The 19,779-nt window shown below is 38.2% G+C and overlaps 2 protein-coding genes across 2 annotated transcripts in view; one reads left to right on the top strand and one right to left on the bottom strand.

Moving 5' to 3' along the window:
- Positions 1-5,836, bottom strand: part of LOC111327475 (protein sidekick) — a 28,931-nt gene extending 23,095 nt beyond the window's left edge. Inside the window, exons 1-6 of the mRNA XM_088725010.1 lie at positions 5,700-5,836; positions 5,051-5,123; positions 2,672-2,741; positions 1,552-2,142; positions 929-1,026; positions 456-520 (exon numbers count right to left, since the gene is read on the bottom strand). Of these exons, the coding sequence (XP_088581136.1) occupies positions 456-520; positions 929-1,026; positions 1,552-2,142; positions 2,672-2,741; positions 5,051-5,123; positions 5,700-5,836 (1,034 nt within the window). The remainder of the gene's footprint in view (positions 1-455; positions 521-928; positions 1,027-1,551; positions 2,143-2,671; positions 2,742-5,050; positions 5,124-5,699) is intronic.
- A 3,463-nt stretch (positions 5,837-9,299) lies between these two features.
- On the top strand, positions 9,300-19,578 carry LOC111327469 (delta(14)-sterol reductase TM7SF2). The gene is made up of 10 exons (XM_022931667.2): positions 9,300-9,575; positions 10,025-10,639; positions 11,323-11,377; positions 12,450-12,641; positions 12,980-13,083; positions 14,166-14,285; positions 14,488-14,656; positions 14,894-14,974; positions 16,527-16,649; positions 17,418-19,578. The coding sequence occupies exons 1-10, from the start codon at positions 9,414-9,416 to the stop codon at positions 17,576-17,578; spliced, it is 1,782 nt and encodes a 593-aa protein (XP_022787402.1). The 5' UTR covers positions 9,300-9,413; the 3' UTR covers positions 17,579-19,578.
- Positions 19,579-19,779: the final 201 nt, after the last annotated feature.

Below are 19,779 nucleotides of genomic sequence, written 5' to 3' on the forward strand. Positions count from 1 at the left end.
TCGAGGGTTCGAGCCCCGGCCGGACCAACACTCAGGGTCTTAAAATAATAGAAGAATTTGTTACCTTTCTATAACATCAAGAAATGGTTAGATATTCTAGTCTTCTCGGATAGGGACGAATAAATGGAGGTCCCGTCTCCTGCAGGGTTGGGGTAGGAGACGTTAATTTCCCACACACGAGATTACTGTGTGATGGATGTCCTCCCCTGGGGTGGGATGGGTGGGATATTGGGCGCACTTAATTTGGAGCCTCGCTCTGTTGCGCGACCCTCACCATACTCTGGTGAAAGTGATTAAATGAGCGGGACACTGGAAAACGAATAGCAACGGCGTTATGCAGACGTCCAATTTCCGCGTGCAACAAAGGAAATAGGAGACGTCTGCACGCAGGCAACTGTCTTAGTGTTAAAAAACTAAATTGTTTATGGAAAGAAGCTTTAAAAAAGAAAGGTTACCTTTGTGAAACTGAGACGTCCGTGGCGTCTCGAAAATGCGTGTCGTTAATGAACAAATCCTTAATCTGTATTGAGAAAAGGCAAGCAACTGAGTCTGAATTAAAATACTAATTCACATGAAGAACTGAATGATTTTTTTCAAAACGCAAGGAACGTCATGAGTGCATGGGAGTCATTTTCCAGACAGCAGAACTTCGACTGTTTTGGAATCACTTTCCTGTAGAACAGGATTTTATCAGTTACAAAGGTAAGTAAGAGTCGCGTGCTTCTCCTCTTGTGTGTGGCTAACTCTTTCCCTTGTTTTGCCTGAACACGCAAAACTGAGGCCTGTTCTGCAGGCAACAAAAATCATAATGGAGCGAAGATTGACGAGGCTACTCGCCAGGAAAGTTTAACTCTAGACTCCTCCCTTTCAAGCTTTTTCTTTCTTTATTATGTATAAGAATGAATTATTGTACCACAACATTTCTTACTTTGTTGAAAAACTCGTCCTGATCAACGTTACCAGCACTGTAGAGCAGTTCAGGGAAGATAATGGTCAATTTCATAACCGTATATTGTCCACTGCCATCTGTGAAGACAAAGGTAAACTAAAGCAGTTTGGTGATTTCTTATACAGCGGTAAAACACCTATGGAGTGGAAATTCTTTTATTCTTAAAAAGGCTGAGTCAAATTTAATTCCTTAATGGTAAGCTATGAGCTGAAAATGGCTTGACAGGTATTCTTTCATTTTCAAAGCCACGGCCACATAAACAAAAAAAAGCACCCTTTGTTCCTTACTTTTTTGCTTGATCAGGGCTCACGCACTCGACTTTTTATGTCGTCTTCAGTTGTGCTTATCCATTCTACTTTATATTCATATTCTTCCAACAATAATCTAATAAATTAATCTAAGATTTTAGTTAAAAAGTCTATAATTTTAATCTCAGTTTTTAGCATGTCATAACTACAACTCATAAGCCAGACCGCTGCACCAATCTATGTTTGACTCTTTCCCATCAGAACGTCTGCAGTTTTGTTTGAATGTCAAATTAAAGAGGATAAATGCAATGACATTAATGTGAATTATGAGTTGACGCACGATAGCAAACTTACCAAATGCTTCTTTCCACCTCGCATCAAAAACACTTCTAGACTGTGCAGAGTACCAAATCTCTAAATTGTCATAGTACGCAGTAGGGTACGTGTATCTGCCTAGGTGGTACGCGTCTTTCTTCACTAGTTCTTTGAAATTACTTCCACAGCGGGAATGGACAGAATGGCCAAACCAGGAGTCATAATACACGCCCAAGGTTCCTACCTTGTTCCAAACGATCCCCAGATAAAACCATACACCCTGAGGTGGCTTTATGACGCGTGTGCAGTAAGTAGTCTTCCCTAAAACTTCTACTCTTAAACTGCCATTTTGGTATATGTTTACACCTTCGTACAAAAGTCCGTCCACTTTATTCCCAAAGTAAAACTGCACTCCGGATTTGGGAAATAACTTCATAAAAAATCCGATGGTAAAGTCACAATCTGAAGGATTCCCTAGACATTGCTTATCGTAGCCATCTAGTTTAACGTAGGTGTTTGATGATCCATCAAGGTAGACACCCCACCCTACCGGTGATGGCTCCGATTTTACGTTCCCCACCTTTTCGATCTTGTTGTCGTTATCATTTAAGGTCCATTTTTTATAGGAATCTGAAAAGAAGAAACACGAAAATAACATTGAAAGTGCAATAACATTGACAACGACAAAGCGATGAGATGACATGGAGTGATATTAAACAAGATGAAATGAAATAAAGCTAACTGTTCAGTTTTCCGTTTCATTCTGGAGAAAGTGAAGCGAGAGAAGACTACACAGGACGAAACGAAGAACGATCAAATAATCACTATTGAAACAAAACCAAGGAAGAAACGAAACGAAAAAAGACAAAATGAGATTCGTCTACTGGAGATAGAGTAACAAGAATTAATAAGATGAGATCAAATTAGATAAAAATCGACGGCAGCTACTTTCTTACGGCTATAAGATTTTCAGAGTGTCTAAAATTTTTCCATTCTACTAACGTTTAAAAGTGTCGGATTGTTTCAGCTACAGTAACAATCCTAAAAGATTATTTTTTCTAAAACATGGTAGTATCTATTAAGCCTTTCTTCTCTTTGTCCGACGTTTTAACTTAATGCACATAAAGAGGTTGCCTATTTAGTAGTTCGTAAATTTCACCTGCTTTGACCAAGAAGTTACCCGATGGACCAAGAAGGTTGTGTGATGCCACAAATAGAAGAAACGTTACCTGGATAAGACAAAGTAAAAGCATGGTTTAGATCATACTGAAATTATGATAATATCCATAAATTTCCTTCATCCGTCCTATTTTAGCTGATTACGTAGCTAGACTACAGCAACTGATGTGTAGTATTAATCTTAGATGTCATTTTGTTGTGTCTGATTTGTAACACTAAATATGAGAATTGAGGCCAGCAGTGTAGTCGGCATCGTTTGAAGGAGCCCTATCATCTATCTACCATCAGTTTTCATCACTGAAGGAGCCCTATCATCCATCTACCATCAGTTTTTATCACTGTGTTCTACGAAACTCTTTTTTTTAAATTTTTCTTGTTGTCCACGACCGCAAAAATGAGTTTCGCAGGAGAAACAAAGCCGCAAGTAATTTACGGCCCTCAATCCGAAAAGAGTCCTTGTCACTTTTGTCACCACGCTACTTTGATATGAAGTGAAAATCATAAAAAGAGAAATTCGTCACCTAACACCTGAAAGTGCTTACCTGAATGTTTACCTGAACGAAGGTGACTAACTGAACGACGAAGTAACGAGTAAAACACCTGATACAAGAAGGATGCACATCGCCCACAGAAATGATGGTGCAGCATTGATGAATACAATTGATAAATAAAACCAAACAGGAAGATCACTACAAAAGTGTTTGTATTTTTTTTCATTAGAGCAATTGATTCACGCTGACGAAAACAGCATTAGTACAGCTGCAAACTTCTAACTAAATTAGCATGTCTGAATTGCCTTCACAAAGTTTTGCGTTTCTATTGACATATCCTCCTGTGATGCATGCCTACGAAAATTTTCTTTGATGACTTCTTTTCCCGTGCTTCACTTCGTATCTGAGCTGATACACTAAATCTACATACAATTTAATCATATTACGCAAAGCCAGTGGCATTTATATGTTGGTTCGTTCAGTTCTGGCAGAGGAAATAATTTCCAATCGTCCTGTTTACTTCTGACTGATTCTTTTGTTCTACACAATACCCTGCACACGCTAAGAAAGTTTCTAAAGAATTGAAGCTTTTCAGAGAAAAAAATTGCAATGATAACTTGTCAGAACTTGTAGTGAAAAACAATTTTGAAAAAACAATTCTTATAAAAAGGTCAAACTCCCTAGAAAATTTCAAAATATCCTTTAAATGGCAGTTTTGCGGGCAAAAGACAATTGTAAAGGTGCGAAAACGTTGAATAATGCATTCTGAGTACGGTATGTTAAGAACCCTCGAAATTCTCTTCTCCGACCAAAGCACAAACAGGAAACTCTGAGAAACTCAGCTCAGTCAAAGTAAACTTATGAATCACAAAAATTCAGTCAGCAATCTTGACCCATGTAAAATACATCGAATTCAAATCTAGGTTAGCTTTCTGGAGATAAACTAAAACTATAAATAGGATAGGAATAAAAAATTCCTTAAAAAATCGGAGTCTCAGATCATAAAACTTACCATCGATGGAGAAAAAAAATTATGACTAACCTTGCAAGAAAAAAAAAAGTTTTTTCTCATCCGATTCATTACTAAAAATGTCTGTTTTGAACAACAAGTAGTCACTTGGCAGAAATAAATGATACAATCCCACGACAGCTGGTTTTCTGATCATTGTGCAATAATAATGGCCTGCTGAGTATATATTGTGATGAATCTTGTTACGTTATATGTCTTTGTTAAACGAAACAAAATTATTCTTTATTGGGTGGTGAGAAACCTTAAAAGGACTTTAAAGTTTGGTCTCTCGTGAATAGAAGAGCCGTACACGTAGCCGTACCCTCTACCCCAAAGAGAAACGGAAGGGAGGACATTGAGATGGCCCGGAATATGGTGGAAACCTCATGAAACAAAAAATACGACGAAAATTGGTCATTTGTTTCTCAAGCTTGAGCTACACCTGTGTTCATACTTGTTTCTGAGTGATGGTATCAGTAAGGCCAATCTTTCCGTCCGTTATTACGCGCCATATATTCTCTCTGTGCCTCGTGCCTATCGCGCCAAACCTGCTACACCATAAACACAAGAATTTTTTCAAAGCTACATTATTCTTGTCAATTAATTAAAAGCCAAAAAAACAAATGACGCCCTTAGAACCACCCAAAGATTATGACAATGTTACCTACTCATTGTATCACTGACTAAAGGGCACTACCGTCAAAACTAAAATAATACTGAAATTGCTATAATAAAACATAATCTTAGTTATTTCCTCAGAGATTGTTTGTCAAGTGCCGTAGGTGTTCCCAAATTTAAACGTACCGTCTTAGTATTCAGTGTCCAAATATATCTGCAAAGCGGATGTCGGTCGATTTACCATTTGTTCACAATCTTGTATCACTGCTTTCACAGTGAACTTTAAAGGAATGAAACCATCATACCCAACATGGCTAACGACCAAAAAATGATAATAAAAACAAACGAGAGGGAAAATAGATATTTCCTGCAAATCGAACTGTTGTAAAGAGAAATACTGTTAGCTTGCTAAAGCGCAGAAGACTCAGCATTTTAAGCTTAAAAGTTACCCGATACCACCTCCAAGTCACAAATGAAAACTTGCCGAATTCCGGCTAAAAGTATGTAGAGATTAATTTTCATTCTGAACAGCCTTACATTTTCTTTTGATTCGGTTTTGAGAAGTCAGTTATAAATCAAGACAATAATCTCCTCAAAGCACGATCTCTCGATCACCCATTTGGTTGACAATTTAGCAATTTTGCCCTATCTCAATTACATCTGACACTACCATTTCACTTACTTGATTCAAGGCGAAATCTTTCTTCTCTTTTACAAATTAATTTATACAATCCTTACGTAAAAGCTTCCAGATGATTTTCGAATTCAGTAAATTCGTACCTTTTGTGATCTAGTATGTTGGTCTGTTCAGTTTATAAAACTAGTCTGATGAAGCAGTCAATTATTCACTGGAATGTTTAATAGCGGAAGTGTTTGACTCCAGCGCATACCAGACATCTTTAGAAATGCTGCACGTGATGTGAAAACAAATTTCTAGTTGCCAAGGTTTCAGAGACTTGCGCCAGTACACCGTGCCCCCATTTTCGTTTGAAGAACCGACCAAAGTTTCTGCCCTGGATGAACCCATAACCCACAGATTTCCGATACCACTTAAGTCAACAATACCATTATGCCCGTGTCAAAAATCCACCCCCTCCCTCCCCCAAAATCAAGCCAGCCCTGCAGGTTAAATCACCGTCGATATCTCAAATTTTCTACGAATTTATTTAGTTTTAACTTCTTTCTTCTGTTAAAATTACGAACGTCAGCGTGATGGCCTTACGAACGTCAGCGTGATGACAAGAGTTTAGAATTTTTCGCCTGAAACTCACGCCTTTTTATGTGATAACTTATATGACATAACCTTCGACAGACTGAATACGTTTAGCCCAGCTCTAACCCAGAAACGAGAGTTAATAATTGTGTTCGCTTGTTTGCCTCTCTTTTCTGAAGATTTCCCACCACCGTCAGCCGAATCTCTGGTTGTTCTGTGGAAGACTATTTTCCTTAAGCGAATGTAAAGCTTTACACAGGTTCTCGTCGCCAGAATCTCTTGGCGTTAAAGACGCGGGACTTTTTAAATCAAGTAAAAACACCTGTTTCTTTCAAAAATGTCTCAAAAGCAACTTATGAATGGTATGTGGGTGGACCTTTTGATCCTCTGTCTACCGAAAGGGGCACAGACGATTTTGACTCCTAGTGTGGCAGTCCGTCAATGTCTACCGTCTTCTAATATTTCACTGTTATTTTGATTAGAAAATCTGATAATTTGATAAGTAAAAGCATATCTAAAACTATACAGAAAAGAGAAAGGTGAATGGCAAATCTAGAACCCTATATACAAGGCTGCTAAAAATCATTAAACAATGTCAATGGCTCCCTCGGCAGCTGCGATTTCACCGTCACAATTATTATAGTCATACGCAGCGCGTAATAATAATTATAATAATAATAATAATAATAATAATAATAATAAGTACTTGTCGAGACACGATGCGGCCCTCAAGGTCTTGTTTATCGAGAAGCTGAGGGATTTGGAACTAATAGATGCGGTCCCCCCCTGGTGCTCGTCCGTAGATCCTAAACCAGTCTAAAGGCAAAGGCCTTCTGGGATGTTCCAGTGTATGCGGAGCACAGTTTTGTGAAGCAGAACAGAGTAGATGTATTACCTTTGCGGCTTATTTTAATAAAAAACGTGCCTTAAGCACGTTAAAGAACTGTTTTACCCTGATTGGGAATACAGCGACCCATACCAGAACTACAACATACGTAACAAGCGACTTCAAAATCTAAAAGCACGTGGGAATAACTCACGTGATATTACGTAACGAAACAACCGGAAATGAAAATAACGAAACGGAATTAAAATGGTAGCCACAAGATGCGCGTTTCATTGACGTCAAGAAGAAAGAGGTGATAGCTGTGGAGATGTCGTGCCCGTGGATGGAGAACCGGCTGACCAAAACCGAGGAGAAGACTGCAAAGTATGGTCCTTTGAGGTGGGAGATGGCTCAGCAGTATCCAGGATACACCATCAAACAACATAATATCATCATTGATGTCCTGAGCGGATGGTCGAGAGATGTGGACGTGTCTATGATAGAGCTATTCGGAGGCCTGGGGAGAGGGGATCTAAGAAAAATGCGGAAAGCTGTCCTTCCTTTCGAACACCTTGAACATTTCAAGAACTTTTAAAATTATCACTAGATAGCTAAGGAGCTCACTTATATAAATTTTAGAGATTTTTCGTACCTAAGTTTCCTGTATTTATCAGATTATTAGATATATATATATATAAAGTGTGACTTGATTTTCGTAGAACAGTGCTCAATACATAGAAGTAGAGCGAAGTATATATTGTGGGAGGAAAAAGACAAGTAAACTACAAGTTCATCCCTACAAGCCTGTTTCGTGGTCGTCCACTCATCAGGGGATTTGATGAGTGGGCGACCCTGATGAGTGGGCGACCACGAAACAGGCTTGTAGGGATGAACTTGTAGTTTACTTGTCTTTTTCCTCCCACAATATATATATATATATGTATTTTATTATTTAATATATATATGTATTTTATTATTTAATTTTTATTTATTCATTTATTTACGTTTTCAAAGTTTAGGAAGATTCTATTCCTACGCGCAGCCTGGGCCACGTTTATCGCCCCAGTCCCCAGTCTGTGTATGATCTTGCGGCAAACAGTTTTTACAACTGTCGGATAATAATAATAATATTTATATAGCGCGCACATCAAAAGCTTCTCGTGGCGCTTAACAATACTATAAAATGATAAAATAACCTAATGCACCTACAAAAATAATGAAAAGTTAATACTGAACCTAAGATATATATCTTAAAGAAGGTCTACACAAAATCCGGTGACATCGACCGTTCAACCTCGTTCACAGGGTGCAATCTCTTTCTTCCTCAAGGGAGGAAGAGAAAGGACCCTGAGAACGAGGTTGAACGATCATTTTGTTAAGCATCACTGAATGGGTGGAAAGTTTCATCATTCAATGTCACTGTGTTTATGACCGTTCGGGGTATGTTTATCTCCCATCAGTATTTCCATTGATTTTCGTTCGGTTTTTCGACCTTATTGTAAGGATTTTGGCCTCGATATACGATAAGAACATAAAAACGCATTATACGCATGCGTAGTTTTCAAAGACACCACATTGAAGAAAACATTGTGACAGTAAGATATAAAAAGGCATGTCAACCTAAACTAACTTTGTGGTCCGGACGGTCGAGGGTTATCAATCCAGAATTCTTGAACACCCCTCCTCCACCAACTAGACCACATTTTCTCTATTTTTCAGTTTTCAGAGTCCCTTAAATTCTTTTTTTGGTACGTGTGTCACTGAAGAGTTTTGTTTTAAACCTTACTTTCCTGTTCGAGTTGCGAAACTATTAATTTTTAAAATGTTGTTCGGACATGTGTGGGATTACCAAGTTAAACTTTCGTAAAAATTCAAAATTTGAAGTTGAATATTTTGAGAGGCAAATCAGACTAGCAATTGAGCAAAGTCAAGAGGGGTAAGGAAAAACAAAATCCTCTTGGCCACATTGTCCGACTACAGTGGAACCTCGATTGAACGAAATGCCAAGGGACTGGGGAACTTGGTTCTTTATATTGAGGTTCTGTGGCATACATTTTACTGTAACTTTAGCCGCACTAAAACTGAAGTATCATTCGTTATACCGAGGACTTCGTTATATAGAGGTTCGTTAAATCGAGGTTCCCCTGTATTCATCGATGTGGCGCACAGTTGTTCTCCAACTTAGTCTGTTCCTTTGGCTACACAAAGAACGACAATACATCCATTCTTGGGGAATAGTATTCGAAGTGCAAAGAAGAGCTCCAAACATTTAAGAGAAATTAAAATAAAATGACAAACTTAATGGCGATTACGCTGACAACACATATTCTTCGCGAGAACCCGAGAGATTGGTATCTAGATAAATTTAAATTAGATATCGACCAATAGAAAACAGGATTATCGAAGAGGAGCCAATCAAATGAATTCCCGCTCTTCAAAAACACGACCGTTAAGGCTTTTGCATGAAGTTATTACAACTTTTTACGCGAAGTTTGAGGGGGGAAGTATTGTTGGAGAACTTTAAGTAAAAGTAACACATTTAGTCGAGTGGTTTACAACAAGAAAATGCAAGGAGAAAAATCTCTAGCAGTTGGAGACACAGTGTGGGCAATGTGGCCGGGAAGCAGGAAGTATTTCGAAGCTACAGTTCTCAATGTTAGCAAAACTAAAGTTGAAGTTAACTTCAAAGATAACTATCAAACAGAAGTCGCTCTGAAAAATGTTTCCGTAAGTATAACTTTTATCTTGGATGCAAACGTGATCCCTAAGGTCTAAAAAGAAGCTTAATGAAAATGGGCCGTATTTTGATCGCCTCAACGAACAAATAAAAGTGTGTAAATCTTCTGTTGGTGGAACACGCCATTTTGATGGCGTTGTTGATGCCTTCGTTGAAATCTCTTCTCCTTCACTTTTTGCAGCTTAAAGTGTAAAATAACAATCGTTTTGCACGTGCCATGAGGGTCGTTTAATTGGCTTCGTTGAAAGACTCGATTTCAGAGTTACCCAACGTGGGAAATTATAAACAACTGCTAAACGATCTTTTTTTCTTGTACGATTGATTCACTTAAGAGCTTTACAAGCGACTATTAAAACATGGTGTCGAGTTAGAACGTAAGCTTATGTCTATATGTGTGATAACGGTAACTCACCAGAGACACCCTTGCATTGTTTTGTAGAGGAAACTTCCTTTTCGTTCCCGTTCAACGTCGCCCGCTCGATCGCCAGCACGAAGAAGGTCTCGCTCGCCAGGGCGAAGATCTCGCTCACGATCTCGATCTCCGGCAAGAAGTCGAGGACGTCCGCCAGCCCAGAAGACGTCGGAAGAGAGTCTTGACGCGAAAGTTAAGCAAGAAATAACAACTCCGAAACGGCGTTCTTCTAGACGAAGCAGAATGCCCGAAACAACGGTTGAAGAGTCTTCGACTTCAACCACAACTGTCACCAAAGACAGTGCTGTTACAACCACACGTGTGACTCGATCTATCACGAAGAAGCTTATTGCAGAGGAAAAGGAGGCCTTACTTACACCAGAAGTCAAGCCTAGTTCTAAAAAAAGCAGTCATGGATTTGAATTTGGTGGCCCAGTTGGAGTGTTCTTCATGATGATCGGGCTGCCTGCAATGGTTATAGCGTCATACTTGTTTTGCAACAATCATGGATGTTCAATCCGTCAGCGCCCATCCATTCCACCACTTTGGAGCTTCACTGGAGCATTTTTCGACATTGGTCATCTGATTGTCGGTGGATGGATCCTTTTCCAGGCGATTATTTACATGATGCCCATTGGAAAGGTAACTGTTCATGTCCTGTGACATTTCCAGGCATGTTACATACACATATATTGAGCAGTGTTAAATCCCGCTTGACCTTAATCAAATGTTTTAAGGAATTCTTAGTCGAGGTAGCACAGATGCTAGTTGAATGCTAGTTGAATGCACTTAATAACTTTTTAAAATTTTGAAGTTTAAAATTAATCACACTTTCGGCAACAACACTCCTCCCCTATTTATACTGCTCTTCCCCGTTCAATGCCTTATAATCACAGGAAACATAGAGAAATATTGTTCAGGGGAATCTCTTGGTAGGGGTATGGGGTAAGAATTACATTTCTTTCAGCATGAAACATTGGCAAATTTTCATTACATTTTACATGCAAAGTGCATGGCAGTGATTCAAGAATATTGCAATCTAATGGCAATGCATGCTGTATTTTGTTGCTGATTTAGTCCTGTGCTATAGTATCTTTTATTTGTGCCAGGAATGAACAGAAGGAAGGATACATGTGTGCATCTAGAGCTCAATGGCTATCCAAGTACAGCATGTTTCTTTTCTGCTATGCACTACGTGCATTTGATGTGTATGTTTAACTGTCTGTACAGGGGAGTAGTGTTTTCACTCATGATGAACTTACACTGTACGTAAAGTTTGCTGATTATTTGTTTGATGCAATATTGACTCCAGGTTTTTTTTCCAGGTTGTCAAGGGACGAGTGCTTGCAGATGGAACATGTCTTGATTACAGAACAAATGGTAAGAATTTGCAAGCAATATTCTATTTCCTTACAATAAGCCAAGTTTACATATAGCTGCACTTTACATTTATGATTTTCATATATTCAGAGTCAGTAAATTAGCCAACAGCTTGAGAAATCAGCTAAGCATATAGGCTGGCTTCTCTTAGGGCTTCAAGCTGCAACCATTGTGGTCTCCATTTTTGTCTTGCTAAGTTTAAAAAGTTTTGTCGCTAAATTTACCTCACAGGTTGCAAAATGAGCGGCTGGGTTTAGCAACTGTAACACTTACATTAGATACAGTATTTTTGATACAAATTCAAAACATCTTTTTCCCCTTGATTGGCCTTGAGATGTTGCTTAAAGTAATGATTTTCCTTCAGTCTCTTTACATTTGATTTGAAAGGGAGACAGTGAGGAGTTATTCCAAGCCAGTCACTCTTACATGTGGGGGTTAAATAGTAGAGGGAATGATACAGTAACTCAAACTAAAATCAACAATCTGCCTGTACTGGCCTATACTATTTTGCGGAACAACACAAAACCAAGTGAGATCTAACAAAACTAAAGGGATTATGCTGATATGTTTTCTAACAAAGTGAAGGATTTTAGAGTAATGGTTAATTTATGATAAGGATTTTTATTCATTTTGCAAAGTAGTGACAAAGGCTAAAATCCTTGGTAATATATATACCAATTTGTAATATTTAAATGTATTTTTGTGACATGAAAGAGGTCACGTTGTCACTGCAGGATGAAAATAGTCAATTTTGCAAAATAGTAACTCGTCTTTAATTACTACTTTGCAAAATGAATCAAATCCTTATTATTAATTAATAATTACTCCAAAATCCTTGTGAAAGGTATCTTTACCTTATTAGAAAATATATTGGCATTATCCCTTTAGTTCTGTTAGATCTCACCTGGTTTCATTTTGTTTTGCTTTGCAAAATAGTATATATAAGCCTGTAGTACTGCCAAATGTGAGTGACCTGGTTTTGATTGTGATTGGACCATTCCCAGAGAAAAGTGATACAGGAAAATTGTTGACACTTGATTAAACATTGATGGTCCATTTTACTTTCTTACAGGTTTCATTGCTTTAATCCTAAGTGAGATTGGGTTTGCAGCCTGCCTTTATTTCAAAGTGCCAGTTCACATGGTCTACCACACTTTCATTGGAATCATAACAGCAACTATCTTGTGGTCTATTATTGTGGCAGTTGTTGTTTATGTTATGGCACACCAACAGAAAAGAGGTTTGGCTCCAGGGGGAAACACAGGTAAACACTGATTTTTAATCCTAGTGAGCAATTTTTATCATGTATTTGGGACAGCCTAACATTGCTGGTCAGATAACTAACCTGAGTGTGTTTCTCATATACATAAGGATTACATTAACTCAAAACTCACAAATTAAGAATCAAGAGATCCACAAAAATTCTGTGCACAGGAATTTTTTTTTTTTTGTACATAACAGTGACACGACATCGCCTGGGAATTTGGGAATTTGGATTCGACTCCTATTTTGGTCAACATCAATTATTTTCATCATATTTAAGATGATTCCCTTGTGTTCTTAATAAGCGTTTGAACATGTAAATACCATTTCCCTTGCCAGGTAATGTGATCTATGACTTCTTTATGGGACACCAGCTTAATCCTCGGTGGGGAAACTTTGATTTCAAGTTCTTTTTTGAAGTCAGGCCTGGACTAATTGGATGGGTAAGGGAAGACTCCTATGTTCTGGAAATCTAAAGCAGTATAATTGGTTTTAAGGAAATACATTGTACTTTATTTTAAAGGTGAAGTGAATTTTTTTCAAATGATCCACAGAATATATAATTAATAGTAAAAGTTCAATTTGGTTTGTAATATTGTGTATACTTGTAGCTAATAATCAATTTAAAATATGTGTACCTATTATTCTTCAATTTTTTTTAAAACCATCCATTAAAAGATTAATTTTGATTGTTTTAAAATATCCAAATTGTCTTATCCCTAAATTGGACAGTTTTAAAACATTTAAGAATAATAGCTTAACTGAGCAATGCCCAATTACAACTGACTAGCTGTATAATTAATAAGTAAGAGGACAACAGACTTTTCCAATTTTGGAAATGGTCAAATCCATCTCACAGCCAAATTGGACTCTGCCCAGGGCCTCATCCAATTTTGGCAGTCCTCAGATTTTTATCCAAGTTTTCAGATTGGACAGCATGTAGTCCTATAAGTGAGTAATTTATCTGATATTGAATTGGATGACATCATGTACTTTTACCAGTGTCCTGTTACCAATTAATCAAAACTCTGACAACAATTGGAAAGGAAACTAGCCATTGGTTACATGTTTTCATAAAAAAGAAAAAAAATTAACAGTTAATTCAGGGAAATGTGCAACAACAGTATGCAAACAAGATGCGTACTGTCCAGTTACACAGGTATTTCCAGTTACAAGCATGTCCAATTATATTGTCTTACAAGTACTGAAATTGGGTTGGTGATAACCAATCATATTTTAGAATTTTGTTTTTACAATTAAGTTTATTATTTTGTTCTGAATGCAAAAGACATTATTGTATGTATATGTACAGTAAAACCCCCCTCAGAAGAAGGGGGTGAACAATTTCAAAAGCTAAACACTGAGTATACTGTCATCATCTTACATGTATCCAAGTTTTAATTGTAAATCATTTAGTGATGTGAATTTCTGGAACATAGTGAGGTGTATTTGCTACTTTATATACCAATTCAAGGGATATCTTTTTTGTTATCGTGTGTCAATTTCCTCCTAATCATTACAACAGGTAATGATCAACTTCTGCATGGCTGCCAAAGAATACCAAAAGAGAGGGGAAGTTTCTCCTGCAATGATACTTGTATGCATCTTTCAGCTCATCTATGTTGCTGACTGCTTATTTTATGAGGTAAGTACCGTGTACAATGAGGTTCTTTTGATATTTATTGGCTTAATATTTGTGGAGTTATTCATGCAGTCAGAGTTCCATCTTTGGCCACCCTCCTTTATAGCCATCCTTTGTCTGTGGCAGAGAACTTTTCATATCACATGTATGTCCCTATTTACTTTTTGGCTCATGTACCTGTAACAGAATTATGTTGTTGTTTTAGTCTTCCATCCTAAGTACAATGGACATCATCGATGAAGGATTTGGCTTCATGTTGGCATTTGGAGACATATCGTGGGTTCCAATCATGTATTCCATGCAGGCACGCTATCTAGTGGACAATTCTGTCAAGATATCATATCTTACAATCGCTGCAATAGTGGCTCTATTTGGTAATTGTTTTTAGACATGTGCAATGCATACATACAATTTACATGTATCTTAAAATTTCATATATTGTAAAATAGATTTCTTTTGATCATATGGTACTGTGCATTCAGTGTGTGCATGTCTATGTAGGTGATGAACTGATCCTGGCTTTACCTGTAGCTCTCCCTCCCCCTGGATGTTCTCTCATATGATCAGGTGTAAACACGTTAGGTATCAATTGAAATTGGTCCTTTTTTCAGTCATTGGGTATGCAATATTCCGTGGAGCCAACTCTCAGAAAGACAGATTCAGAACTGACCCTGACTCAGAGGAATTCCGAGGTAAAGCGTCTTAAGTCATTTACTATGGGGAATAAAATACCTTGTAAAATACCACAATACTGTATAAAAAATATCCGAAACATTGCTTGTTTTGGACTTAGCCACACAGTTTAGGCAGTTTGGCTAGAGAGTGAGAATATGCTCCAGCCTGACAAAGAAATCTGTTTCCTAAACGAGAACTGTTTCGTTCAGAAATCTGTTTTTTCTGGGGTCAAGGACCAAACCTTTATTTTTTTCAATGTGAGCTTTATTACATGTGTAGTTTAAAGCAGTTTTCAATAGCCCTTATCGCATTTGTGTCTGCAATGAAAAGGGTCTGCGGAGTTACAGTTTCAGGAAGAGGCTATCGGGTCAACGTTTCTCGAGAAACACCAGAAACACTCCATGTCTGACCATATAACTCTGGAATCTGCGTTTTTTACTGCCGAGGAAAAGGTTAAAATTCTTAGTGGTAATTGTCCTGGCGTCACGAAAGGAAGATTGAAAGAATGGCTGTCATTTCGGAAAGGAACGGCAAAATTTTGTCGCGTTTGTTCATGACTACGGTTGTTGTTCCTTTGTCGGCCTTTTTGAGGTTTAACTCAAGAGTCACGTTTTAAGGCCCTCAGCGCCTTGCGTTCGGCCGGAAGCAAATTACCTTTTGGCTTTGTAATTTCTTTTTCTGAAAGGTCACTTTTAACCTCTTCTAAATAGCTTTCAAGGGCTACTGATTTTTGTATTGGTGGTATCCATGTAGATTTGACATAACAGGGATGGGTTTTTTTGTCCTCCCCTCGGAATATGTAAATCAGACACATTCTCCTTGCGAACTGATCAGTCACACAGTAGTTGTTGTATGATCTGTTTTTGTTTTGTAGCGGATGTTGGAATGAATTGAAGCCCTTTTGCCAGTAAATTATTCTGGTTGTTTGTAAGTTCTTTATTTGAGAGGCTTTTTATGTGCGTTTTGTTCGCCTCTAGTTTGATAGTTGAACGTGTTTGGCAAGAACGCGGTATTGATCCTAATCTTGTGGATCTCGTCAGTTGCCGATTCACTGAATAGACTGTTGCACCCGTACGCAGTACAATGTCTAACCATGACGAGAACACGCTGTATCCTTAAGAAAATGAATAAAAATACCTCCAAACGTGGCCGTTTGCTTCGATCATAGTAGCCTAACTATGCTTCGATTTTACTTGAAAGTTTTACCTGTGTGACCCGATAGCCTCGTTTGGAAACTTCAAAGTCCGCAGAGCTCTCGTACAGTGGGCGTAAATGCGATAAGGGAAAAAATGGCAAGGTAAAGCAATAACAAAGAAATCCTGGATTACTCTAGAGTAGAAAATTGCTCTATTCCCCAAATGTAATCACTCACTAAATCCTCCTCATTACCCTGTGGGGCATACGGCAACCATTGAGTGCAATTCCATTAGATGTAATGTCGGCAAGGTACAATAGAAACAGAAAACTAATTTTCAAAGAAACTTAACGTAGTCTTTAAAAGAAGAAACACCCATTGTTAATGTGATATTGCAGGCGCAAATAAGTTTGTTAACCTTTTTGCTCAATCAGATCAAGAAACCATTTTAACCCCAACTGGTCGACGACTCCTGGTCTCTGGTTGGTGGGGCCTGGTGCGGCATCCCAATTACCTGGGTGATATCATCATGGCATTCGCTTGGTCCATTCCTTGTGGTAGGTCTGAATAAGATTGGAACTGCTTCATTTCCCCGATTCCGTGATTTTACGAATGCTTTTCCTTTGCGCTCCGGTGTAGAATGCGCCGTGCTCACTTCCTGAGAGGCAGGTGAATGCCGGAAGTTGAAAGTTCTTTCCTCGTGCGCTCTACAAATCTTTGGTCATTTTTGAGCTTAAGAAGATAAAACAAAGGCACTCCAGCTAAGTAGTTGATTTCAAAGCGCAACAGACGTAATAACATTCGTTTCTTGTGGCCATAGGTCACGTTGCAAAAACGTGCGCGAATTAGTTCGCACAATTTAAAAAAGTTAAATGAATAAATAATGTACAGCTGTGCTTGTTATTATTACAGGGTTCGTACAGGTCATGGAAAACCTGGAAAGTCATGGAATTTCAAAATTTCATTTTTCAGGCCTGGAAAGTCATGAAATTTAGGTGTGGGCCATGGAAAGTCATGGAAAATCAATATATGCTCTCCATGAGTGAAAGGCAATAAGACCCAAAGTAAAAGTTAACCGACGAGTCCAAAAATCAGATTTAATTTCATTAGAAATAAACAGAAGCACGCACTGTGAGAAAGTTTGCAAACAGGTCATGGAATCTTTCAAAAGGTCATGGAAAGTCATGGAATTTTAACAGGTCAAAAGTGTACGAACCCTGTATTAATTTTTTTGTTTTTGCTTTGGTAAAGACACTATATCTTTTCCATTGGAATCTTTTCCCGTAAACTGTTCCTGTCCACTTACACCTTGATTTTCTCAACAGGTTTTACAAACCCATTTCCGTTTTTCTACCCGGTTTATTTGACAATTCTATTGGTTCACCGTGAAATCCGGGACGAAGCGAACAGTCGTCGTAAATACGGAGCAAGCTGGGACGAGTACTGCCGGCGAGTGCCTTACCGCATTGTACCCAAGATATTTTAACCTTTTCGCGCTCATCATTTTAAGATTTTTTTTACTATTCTTTATACATTTTAGATGCCTCTTTTTAGTGTACAAGTTTATATCATAAAAAGTCGTTTTTAACTTTTAAAAAGCAAATAAGTGGTTGAAGATATATTCTGGAAGGTAAAAGAAAACATTTTACGACACAAGATTTTTCTGAGATAATTTTACTTTTTTCTTTTTCCTTTAGAAAATTTTCCGCTAAGCCCATGGCTGTGATAATATATTTATGTAACGATGGTTTTAGCCATTAATTGTGTCGGTTTTATGTGAAGAAATTTTTACATGCATGCATGACTAAAAAGCTCAGGATATATTTTAGGTATACTGTACACTGAATAACTAGGTACCTTGCGAGCAGGCTCTCGTTAGTGCAAATAACCCCGCGTATTTGGAGCATTCAAACGAAGCAAGCGTTCTGCTTAGGGTCGTTCCAGAACCTGCGTGGACTTCACGCGCGCTCTCGTGGGCTTGAAACGAGCGGCATTGCCGCTTGTGTGGCAGCGCGAATGAGGGCCTGCTGGCAGGCTCAATAATACTGATTAAGTTAGATTAAAGATCTTGTTTTAAGGTTGTGTAAAGGTCGGGACGCAATAAGCGACACTGTTGCAGCGATAGGTCTCTGCTTCCGATACAAGGGTCGGCGTCTCATTTTCTGGCTGTTACCATCGCCTAAACTCAAACCCGTGTGAAATTGTATAAAGAGTTGCAGCGACAAATCAAAGCTCGATTTTAACCCTACATGTAGTCGCCCGGAGGCGACTTACCTCGCGTGTTGTCAATGTTCTTCATGTATACCAGTGCAAAGATACGAATTGTTAGTGTCTTTTTTCGTTTAGCTGTTGCACCCTCGACTGGTATTAATTCACAAGTAGGGATATGAAAGTCTTTGGAACTTCGCAGTTCTTTTTTCCCTTGTAGCACAGATTTTGCGAGTGGTGAATTTTGTAAGCCAAACTGCTTCATCTGGTAACTGGAACAAAATTTTCACTTTTCGTTCCTGAAAACTCTGTCACTGGGTAGAGGAATTCAAGGCATCACGCCGTCGTTGCAACTTTTGGTTTAGTGCATTCTGACCTTGATGTTTTAACGTGGAAAACAGTGAAGAGCTCACAAACCGAAAGCAAAATCTTTATAACTATGTTACGGGAGAGCACTGATACTCGAATTTGCCGTCTATCTTTCTAGTATAAGATACTTGTCTACTCATTTCTCGTTGTATAATTCATTTAAGTTTAACCTTATACAGAAATTTATAGCCACTAATTCTTGGTTATTCAATGGATCAATAAAATCCATGACGATTTGTAATTACGCCCGGTAGAATTAAAAAAAGTCTTTAATACTGACACATGTGAAACTACTACTACATGTAGTAAGCGTTTGCAAAACTCGAGGCAGTTAGAGGTTCGGGTTATTGTTATTGAAAAAATACATACGTAGTTACTTGTATATTAACATAAGAGGGTTTTACTAACCTGTAGCAAGGAAAGGCCATTGCAACTTCTCGTTGAAAAATATTTAATCGGGCGTGGAAATTAAGTTAGGACTGCAGTAGCTCTACCTCACTACGCACCGTGATTGGTGAAGAATGTTCGCGCCAATCCCTTAACAAATCGCGACTTTGAGAATGGCGTTTTCCTGCACCTGTTGCACGTCAAATGTGTGTGCTTCCCGTTCTCATTGGCTCTTACGATCGTAAACTTTGATTGGCCTTTTGCTGTATATGAAAAATACACGAAGAGCAGCATCGTGTTGAATGAGAAGTAATGGCAGTTACAAAGCGTACATCTATGCAAGTATTTGATGTCTTTCCTCCTCAGGGATACTGATGTATATATGTAGAATGTAAAGTTGTCATTAGATTTGTTTGCTCTGAGGATTACCTTTTCCTCCAAAAGGCCCCTTTTCTCTTAGGTGGGGAAAAGAGTAACGAGTTTCGGTGTCTTGGAAATAAATGTTTATCCATTTTATCTTAAGAGGATAGGATTTTTCTGTGTGTTTGTTCTTTTCTGTTTTTAGAGAAGTGGTAATCGAATCATTACCCTTCCTAGCTAGAAGTTTTTGGCAGAATTGCAAACCCCAGATACTGTACAGATGGTACGTTTTTGACCAAGCGTGAGGTCAAGATGGTGCTATGTTGGCCGAACTCTTTTTGGCGTTTTTATGGACCACGACTT

The sequence above is a fragment of the Stylophora pistillata genome, chromosome 6 (assembly GCF_964205215.1).
Source record: "Stylophora pistillata chromosome 6, jaStyPist1.2, whole genome shotgun sequence".
NCBI classification, from domain to species: domain Eukaryota; kingdom Metazoa; phylum Cnidaria; class Anthozoa; order Scleractinia; family Pocilloporidae; genus Stylophora; species Stylophora pistillata.